A 10,281-nucleotide genomic window follows, 5' to 3' on the forward strand; every position below is an offset into this window, starting at 1 on the left:
GCCATTTGTTCTTTCTGGTGCTTCTACTCCTGTATGTACTCCTTTGATCTCCAGTCGTACCAGTCTTAGCACTTTTAAAACAGTTATCTGTGCTAGATGCTGCTGCTGTTTTGTAGCAGCAGTCCTGAAAGGAAAAGCATCACTGTGAATATAAAAATATCTGAACATGACTTTAAGTGTATTAAAAAGTAATTCCACAAACCACTGGATTAAATACAAGACTGTAGCTGCAAGACGGGTTGGGATTATGAAGTCCTCTGCTGAGTTTGTGCAAGTAATCATATAGATAGCACTACAGTGAGGAATAGACCTCAGGATCTTAGAAGTGAAATGAGGAAGAATAAAATCCAGGTAGTTTTTTTGACATTATTCTTGTCTGGTGACAAGACTCTGGAAAGCAGGAGACCTGAATGTTTGGAGGGAGGGTGTAGTTGGCTTGAAACAAGCGGAATTTTTTTTCTTTTTTACAAAATGCTCGTTCAGGGAGGGAGATGCCAGGAAAGGCTATGCAAATGGGACGGTGTTATATATCTGTCAAGTAATGGAGGTAACATCCCTCACTTGGATCTAGCATAAGGTAGCACTACAAAGGAAAGTGCTAAAGAAAAAAAAAGTCTATCCAACCCTATGATGTTCATAAATGGAATTTGCTTCCTCTCTGGCACCCCACCCCACAGACACCAAATTCAGTGGTTTGTATGTCAGTGACTACAAAATGAGTACCTAAGGGTTTCACTGAAAACAGGTTGTGTAAAACCAGCGTGATTGAGGCTTGATGAGATAATTGTACTAAAGGAATATAAAACTGGTTAGTTATTCGTGTTTAGGAGGGATGAGTAGATGACAAAAAACTGAACTGTGATCCCTGTTTGTTGTAGAGTTTTCAGAAACTTTGAACCATGGACTATCAAGTGAGGATCATTGTGCTAACAGTGAAGCGCAGATTTTGAACCCAGTGCAATTCCATTAGAAACCATTGGAGCAAATGTGATTTGTTCAGTACCCTCATAAGCATATGTCTAAAGGTATTCTGAGAATTTTATCTGGGAGGTCTTGCACAGGCAGTTCGGACATGAAGGGTGCTATTTCTTGTACCCTGATATTTTAATTTTGGGTCATCTTTGGCTTATGGGATGCTTATGATACAGACATTTTACATGACAGTTACAAGACTGGAAGTTGTTAATAGACTAAGTCACCCCATGATCGTGATGTGTTTAACATCATCACGAGCAAATAGCATCCTAACTGCTAATAGATATATTTGATGTTGTAGAATGATTTCACCAGGACTAATTTAATTCCCAAAAGCTGAAGCTGAAGTGGGGGAAAAATGAGCAGCAGTTCTTGAGAGCAGGCAGAAGGGGATGGAAAGTGAGATTGCATTTCTTTTATTTAAAAACAAACAAACAACCCCCCCCACAAACCAAACACAAAAAAGCCTCCTCTCCAAAAAACCCCCAGACATACAGAACTACGCCACATTTTTTCTGAAAGCATGAGAACCCATATTCTACTTTGCCGTATGGCTTTGGAGATCCATGTAGAAAGATGTTAGCAAAAACCTCTGTCCCGAGCAGCCTGTTAAGTGCTAACAGACTGGGGTGTCTTCATCATTCACAGAACTCTGCAGTTCTGCCTAACGTTCTCTGCCCTGTGCTGGCTGGTGACTTCCTCAGATTACTCCTCCTGCTTCTGTTTGTCTCTTTGCATTGCGTGTGTCAGCTTGTTCTTGTACCCTGCTGCACTCCCCTTATCCCCTCTCGCCTTTGTGCAATTCTCCTAATAACCTTTTCCAGAAAGGCAGCAAAGTCATGAAGTGCAGTGCTTCTTGCTATCACTCTGCCCATGTAATAAATTTAAATAAAATATTACAAAGATAACTCCTCAAGCTGGTAGCCTGGAGTTCTTCTCCAACTGTTTCGCTGACCCGGTCATGTTAACTTTTAATAGTCCTAGAAAGAGAGAAGTGATGTGTACCAACATTTATAACAGCCAAGCCCTATTAAATTATATGGCAGTTAACCTAACATCCATTATTGTAATGGAGTAATTCATAAAATATTTATCTGTTAGCAAATTAAAAGCTAGAGGTATAATAAGTGACAATTGACAAGGTTTTATGGAAACGATCACCATTCAAACAAAGCTGATCTGTTGATGAAAGAAACTGTGTGAATGCATTGTTAAAGCACTCATTAAATAGAGGAATTGGCTAATTGGTAATCAGCAATGAATCCATACATCTGTACGCTGATTTTCAGGGGATTTCCATCCTGTGTTTCTCCACGGCAGTGTTGAACTCTATCCCTAGTCTAAAACAGCGGTTTAATGTTTAAATACCTGATGTTAATTGTTGTGAATTGTCCTGTCATTTCAGCTCTCACACTCCTCTAAGAAGGTTTAGGTGAATTCACTGTATCCAGTGTGAAAACAGCAAATAAGTGCTTGGTGTTTGATTAAGCTTTTGTTCTACAAGCCGAAGGAGTTTCTAAAGAGAGACTGCAGAGTTAGGCAAAAATAGTGGAAGAGCAGATTTGAAGGCGGTACTTGGCAGAACCCCCGTATCTCTGGGGCTATTGTCTCCCCTTTCATGTCTCAGACCCTCTTTTTGTTTCTGTTTGCATAGGCTCATAGAAATGTTGGATATTAGGGACCTCTGAAGGTCGTCTACTCCAGGCTCCCACTTGAAGTGCCAGTGTCCCCAACGCTAGATCAGGTCAGTCAAGGTTTCAGGTGACTCTTGGAAACCTCTAGGGATGGAAGTGCCACCCTGGAATCTCCTTTCCCTCTGTATTGCATAGGATCTGCATAATCAAACTAAGGCCTCGTAATGTGCAAGATGAAAGGAGTAAAGAAAGATAATGATGTAATGGCATTATTTGAGTAATGAAAAAATAGGGAAAGGAGATGATTTGAAAACTTGGATCTTGAAATATGAACTTCAAGACCTGTGCTATTGTTAGAGCCGTTGAGGAATGCCTTCCTGGACGTGTCTGCTTTTAAGGCTAGGAGCTGTTTCGTCCTAAATTTCACCAGGAGTAAAGTCTTGGGAAGACTAATTCCTGTTTAGTTATAGCAATAGAAATCTCTGTGCAAGCAGAAGCCTTGTGTCCCTCTGGCATTTCTATTGTATCGGTTAAACCCAAGAAGTAATACTAACTTGGCAGTGAAAGTGTCAGAACCTACAGATGCTTTGCCTGCAGGGAAGTTTTTTTTGTAGGATCAAACTGGTAATAGAGCAGATCAGACTATTTATAGTGAGAGACTAATTCATGCTCTCTCACAAGTAACTTCATTATTCTAGGAAGTAACAAGGGGAACTCATTGCAGCCCATGTGTTGGGAACTTAGTTTTTTCTACTGGAGAGACTATTAAAATAAAGTATAACAAGATCACAGCAAACCTGTGGGGTGGTTTTTTTTCTATTAAATATCAAACTTACAAGCCTAGTGATTGATTTACAGTTTGAAGGTTATCTTTGCAATAAAAAGGGACAAGCTTTTGTGGTTTTAATTAAAGCTTGGATTAGATATAATAGAGTTTAAATTTCTTAAACAATATCTATCAGAAGGTGTAATTTGTGCAGAGACCATCAAAGTTTCTAGATTTTTGATATTTTGTCATCTAATGTATAATTCCACTGAAAGTCATGTGAAATAGTCCTTGGGAATATTTGTGTTCTAGAACAGCTACAAAGTGCTGGTTTTGATTTACTTGTTAGTGAAAGGAATGATATGTTTTTCTGAAAATCTTAAAATACTTCTGAATATTTCATCCGTGTAGAAGTATTTGCTTAACCTTATTTTTATGTTTGCAGATTTTTCTGAGATAAAGAGAAGTATGAAATTACTGGTAGAAACTTGCAGGCCATCATCAAAATTGGCTTTGGGGACTGTCAAAAAGCATTTAAAACGTTTTTTGTGTTGTATTTGCTCCATTGTCTCAGAGTAAATGGGAAGAATGAAGCATGTTCCAACTTCTTAAAACAGAGTTTTCAAGACTAATGTTAATTTAATAAAAAGCCTTCTTTATACCGCTCTCACCCCCACTGATTCTCTTGCAATTTTTTTCAAAGCAGAATTGTTTTTTAAGACTGCTTTAGTGACATTAGCTTCCTTATACCGTGTACAGCATTGTATAGTCTTCTGTGTTTCTTAAAATGTAGTCTATACTCCTTTGTACAAGACATTGTATAATATCTAGGTCACGTACGGTACCAGTGATGGAACAGCCTTGGCTCTCGGACTACCTCTGGCTTTTTAATACTGCTCTCTAACGCAGCACCTAATTGGTTTGGTCTCTTCTGGATTTGCACAGATTTGATTCAGAATTAACTTCTTTAGAGTGGCTATGATTAATTTATTGCACGTGATCATGGTTTCTGTTAGTTAACTGAGAACTGTGTTTTTTTGTTGGCTTTTCATTGTTGGAATGAACTCCTTCCTGGTTTGCATGCTTAAGGTTTTGATAGTATTCAGACTCACACCTGAAAGTACATTTATTTTTCACTTAATGTGGGGGTTTTTTACAGGTTCTTGAAAGTTTGTGGCTCTGAACTAGTACGTCTTGAGTTGTCTTGTGGCCATTTCCTCAATGAAACATGCTTGGAGGTCATTACTGAAATGTGTCCGAATCTTCAGGAATTAAATCTGTCATCATGTGACAAAATACCACCTCAGGCTTTCAACCACATAGCCAAAGTGGGCGGCCTAAAGCGTCTCATTCTCTACCGAACAAAAGTGGAGGTAGGAACAAGTATTTTTAACCTTCGCAATAAATACTTTTAATCCTGATAAAGTTGTTTTTTTTTTTTTATTAATGAAGAAGTGAATTAGAATTTTGCATGTAAATTCAAAGGTGAATTCAGAAAAATCAAAGGTAGTTTCAAAAACCATAGGATCTTCTTATTTTCAAATCAGCTTCTGGGTTTAACAATAATAAATAAAAAACCTACGTGTTTAATTTACATGGAACACCAGCTGTTTAAAGCAATGTAATCAAATCACAAATGCAAGCGGTTTTCTCTTGTTTTGAAGTGTACTCCAGACAGACTGTATTTGGCAATGTAATTGGGAAATTATCATGTTTTGAATGACTTGCCAATTACTGGATTCCTACTGTCTTTGTATGTTTGAGACGTGGAACACGATTTTTTAAAAATACTTTTCCTTTACAGTGTACAAATTCCTTCTTTGTGCAATTCCTTAACTGCCCAAATCAGAGTTGTTACTGTTTGCTGCAGCACATTTCCTGTCTAAGATGAAACGGGTTTACATCCTACTGTTAAGATAGTAGCTCTAATTTACTACATTGTACAAATTTTCTGTCCTAGGAAATTCAGCAGTTTGAATCAGAAGCAATTCTGTTCCTTCTAGCTATCTTACTCGTGTATTACAATCTTACTACTCTGGTATATGTGGATGCTCTCGTACTTGTGCTTCTCTTGTTGCAAAAGCTACTGCTTAGTAAAGCTCCAAAATGAGGGGAAAAAATCTGTCTGTAAGTTGTTTTTTTTTCCCTAGCTTTTAGTTCTAGGCGAACTTTTAGTTTAAGACGACTTTGCTTGTGTGTGCTGCTTATGTGTATGCTTTTGGTATGCAGAAAAGAGGTTTTGACACTGGATTGTGTGGGGAGCTGTTTTGTGACAGAAGAACTGAAGGTGGAACAGTAGGTTCCAAGTCCTGTCCAAGGGCCAGCTGAAGTTACAGAACCTTATTTCACTTACAAGCAGTTCATACCTAACACATAGGCAACAAAGTGTGTGACGGAAGAACTGAAGGTGGAACAGTAGGTTCCGAGTCCTGTCCAAGGGCCACCTGAAGTTACAGGACCTTATTTCACTTACAGGCAGTTCATACCTAACACATAGGCAACAAAGTTGGTTGCTTCTTGGGAGGTTTTTTTGGTAAATGTGTTTGTGTCCAAGGTCTAGCTAGCTCTCTGCAGTGGTGGTTTGGTTAAAGGGCAGGCTGCCCGCAATAACTGGCATTGGCCGGGGTGGTTGTGGGGACATGCAGGCAGTCACAGTGAAGCCAGGGCGCCACTGTAACTTGTGACTTTGTGCTGGTCTCTCTTGGTATTGAAGCAATTGTTCTTTTCTTCAAACTAAAAAAATTAATTGGTGAGCCCTGTTTTTAAGTGTCTTTTGTGTAGAGCTGAACTGGTGCTTTGGATGTATCAGTTCTGTTTCTACATCACTAGGGACTTTCTGTAAATCTTAGATAAGTCTTCTTACCTCATTTTGACTGTGGGCTCTAATTCACAAGCGTTTGCAGATCCAAGCAAGATCATTGCATCAGATCTTATAATTTTACTACTTTTTTTTTTTCCTACCGTTGATTGATCATAATCTTCTTGATTCTACTCAGGTAACTTGTAAAGTTTGAGACTTCATGCCTCCAGTAGTGCAGCACTTGAGGTATGCTCTGAAGGTTATTGGTAACTGTTATTTCTCAGCTATCAGTTTTGCTGAACAGAGCTTGAAATTAGATTGAATGTAGGTGGTAAAGATTTCCTGACTTCGAAGCCCTGAAATCGTGAAGATTAATTTCTGCCTTTCATGTGTTTGGACATGCATCTGCTTGTAGCTGACAAGAACTTTCATTCATAATCAAGCTTACTTAAGATTGTGTTTCCATTTTATACATAAGTGTAAACAAAATGCACTGTTCCTAACAAGCCATGGAAGAGAAATTTCTAGAAATTTAAATAGGTGAATTGGAGAGGATGCTTTTGTGTTACTTGTTAATGTGAAGCCACTTAACAATTTACATTGTGCATCATAGATGGAAAAGTAAAAGGGAAGGAATGAATATGTAGCATAGGGTTTGAATTAAGAGAATTAAGAGTTACAAAGGTCTCATGTTTTAGAAGTAACTTTACCTTTCTCAACATTAGCTTCTCTTAATGCAAATCATTGGTTTTCTGTACAAAACAGGCTGCCGTTCCTTCTGTACTCTTCAGCTGGCATGAAGACACTAGGTAGTAACTGGTGGCTAGATGCAAAAAAGACAGGACAGATTGATCAAGCATGCTCCAAGTGACGCAGACTTCTCTAAAACTTGTCAAAGACCTGTAATACAGTAGTAGAATTGACTTTTTGTGAAATTTCTGTTGCTACTCTCTCTTCATTGTTGGGGCTTTTAAGAGGCAAACAATGGAGCAATGCTAATGTTTAATCAAGAGCTTGGGCACTGTATTGTTGCCAACTGGACCTGCTCAGAGAAAAGAATCTGAGGCCATGAATCCACTAAGGACAACTGTTAACCAACAACAAGTATGTGATTATTCAGAGAAAGTAAGAAAGAAGGTGAGAAGAACAGAGCTGATATGTGTGTGTGGTCTTCCCTGAAAGTTCTGTCTCAAAACAAACAAAAAGGTCCCTTCATCCCATTTAGCCCACTGTTTTCCTAAATAAATCAGTGGTATGCCTTTGTCTTAAAAATAAACCAAAAAATATCATAAAAACCCAAAAAACCGTAAAACAAACAAAATAAAGCACCAAGTCTCGTGATCTAAATATTCTTCTCACCTCATATTCTAGAATGGCAAAGGAACAGGTCCTACCGTAATTATCAGTGTGTTGTCATTTGTTGTGACAACAAAAGGATGGCATCCCTGTTTATTCTGTGTTAGCCGCCTTGATGTAGAAATGGGGTGATACTCTTCTGATATTAGTGGAGATTTTGAGGTAGTTGCCCAGATGTGAAGAGGAAATGAATATGCAGGGAACAAGTAGGCAAAAAGTTGAGTAAAATGGGTTCTCCAGTGGGATATCATTTTCTTTGTGTGTGTCTCACTGGAATTGAAGCATAGTAAAATTAGATTGAATGAGGAAGGAGGCTGTCTTTTGTGCTTGTAAACAGTCTCATGAATTTATTGTTATGGCTGATCAAGGTAAGCACTGAAGTTGAATTATTTAAGTGATCATATTTTTAAAAAGAGACAGCACTAAAGAGAACAAGAAAAGCAGCATAGGACTTAATGGTCTAAATAAAGGAGGGCTCTCTCTGCGTGTTATTTGTGATGCCAGTGAAAAGGGGATCACTTTCCCGCTCCAGAGTTCAATCTCTGTTGAAATTGCAGCGTTGTGTTAGAGCATATCTGGGGAAATAGTACACATTTTTCTTGTGGTTGTGAATTTGGGCTTGTGATTAAATAATAGAGGGTGTGGGATGAAGATTCTCCATCCTTTTTGTCAGTATGTGATAAAGCTGTTCCTAGTTTTTGATGATGCTTTATAAAGTACACTATTAACATTTAGTGAAAGAAATGGCATTTTGATTAAAGGAAAACAAACACCCACGTACGTGTCCAGGTGTAGGATTTCCTTACTCAGACTGTGTCTTAGAATCATGGAATGCTTTGGGTTCAAAGGGACCTTCAAAGATCATCTAGTCCAACCACCCTGCAGTGAGCAGGGACATCTTCAACTACATCAGGTTGCCCAGACCCCCATCCCACCTGAACTGGAATGCTTCTTGCAGTACTCTTCACCGGGTTTTTTTGGTTTTGTAATGCTAAAAAAAGGAGGAAAAATTGCTTCTAACATTTAAAATCAAAGTATTTGTTGTACTTTTTCTGTTTATATGATTACTAGGACGCTAATCGATTAATTCTGAGAAAATACTCTGCAGGAAATTGACTCCGTTACTGATTTTTAGGTACAGAAAAACAGATTTTGAGGAAGACAAACAATAAAATTTACAACATGTTATGTAATCATCTGAGCAATTGTTAGGACAGTTTCTTGTTATTGTAGTTGTTTTCTTTGAGTAGGTCTTTGATTTGAAAATACTCCCAGTCTCTATAATCAAAGCTCCAATTTTCAATTGAAATGGGTAGTTCTGGTGTTCTGCTGCGCTGCGTTGCTATTTAGGAAGTTAGCTGTTCCATCTGGAAGAGTTTATGGACTTTGGTCCTAACCCTGCTGATTCTTAAAGCCTTATAATGTTATTTCCTTAATTGAGTGTAAGTTTGTTTGTACAAAATTTGTTTCAAACCTCTGACCTGAAGTTTGTGTTATTCCAACCTTGCTGTTACAAGAAGGAAAGTCCAGTGACTTTCAATAATTTGTTCCAGGCCAAACAAGAGAAAAAAATTCTGCATTGTAATACTCCTTCCCACTAAATGCAGCTCATTTTTCCAATGCTTTGTTATTAAATGTTTCATTCTTAAAAGTTGTTTGACTATGTAAATGCTTGAAATAATTTGTAACTTGCTTTGAGAAACTAATCTCGACATTTTGTAAATATAATTTCTGCTAGCTGCAGACCGATATTATACCAGTGGAATGTTGTGCTGGTGGTTTTGGTGTTTACTGATACATGACTCCTTAATATTTATTCATTGAGAGTGTATTCACAGCATAATTTAAGCACCTGTTAGCATGGATACATTTGAAGACTACAATGAACAATGGAGGTATTATTGTACATAATAATTGGCAATGCACATCCTTATGGTTTGAGTGTGAATATTATCTTGATTTAGTGTTTATTCTGAAGTATTATAACCATATAAATAATGCAAAAAGCCAAAATTGTATTTTAAAGAAACCATAGCCACAACTACAGTAGGAGACAACTTGACAGTCTCCTTATTGCTGAGTGTAAATTTTATTCTAAGATTATATATTTCATGTTGCATTATATTCTGGATTCTTTGTAACATGTGAAGAGAGTTTTTAAAGTTTCTATTACAATTATAATTGGAATACAAAATGAACTATATTTAAATGAAATTACAATGAACAGTTTTGCACACACTTTAAAGCAAGTTAAAAAAGTTTAAAAAAGTTTAAAGAAGTTTACAAATTTTATCTCTGATATCTTTGACCAAAAGCAAATTGGGAACTTGGTCAGCTCTAAGAGTGGGCACTGGAAAGTTTAGATACCAGGAAGAATCTTAGCAGGAAATATAACAGCTCTTTTTTTCTTATACCATGAGCAATGAAAAAGTTAAAGCTGCCATAAAGTTGTTCTACAGAGTTTTAACAAATAACCTATTACGGGTCATGTTATACTTCTGAGAGCTATTGTCTGAAGTTTTGCAGCTTGGGCAAAAGAATCTTAGCAGGAAATATAACAGCTCTTTTTTTCTTATACCATGAGCAATGAAAAAGTTAAAGCTGCCATAAAGTTGTTCTACAGAGTTTTAACAAATAACCTATTACGGGTCATGTTATACTTCTGAGAGCTATTGTCTGAAGTTTTGCAGCTTGGATGAGATTCCGTTGGCTTGGGTACCAATCTTTAGGATTAAGAATTGCAAGGAAAG

At 37.4% G+C, this 10,281-nt stretch overlaps 1 protein-coding gene across 1 annotated transcript in view; it reads left to right on the top strand.

The window, feature by feature from the left end:
* The window catches only part of FBXL4 (F-box and leucine-rich repeat protein 4), a 50,343-nt gene that overhangs the window by 22,762 nt on the left and 17,300 nt on the right, over window positions 1–10,281 (top strand). Inside the window, exon 4 of the mRNA XM_010142800.1 lies at window positions 4,535–4,748. Within this exon, the coding sequence (XP_010141102.1) occupies window positions 4,535–4,748 (214 nt within the window). The remainder of the gene's footprint in view (window positions 1–4,534; window positions 4,749–10,281) is intronic.

This window comes from Buceros rhinoceros, unplaced genomic scaffold, assembly GCF_000710305.1.
Source record: "Buceros rhinoceros silvestris isolate BGI_N320 unplaced genomic scaffold, ASM71030v1 scaffold12229, whole genome shotgun sequence".
In the NCBI taxonomy this organism is placed as follows: domain Eukaryota; kingdom Metazoa; phylum Chordata; class Aves; order Bucerotiformes; family Bucerotidae; genus Buceros; species Buceros rhinoceros.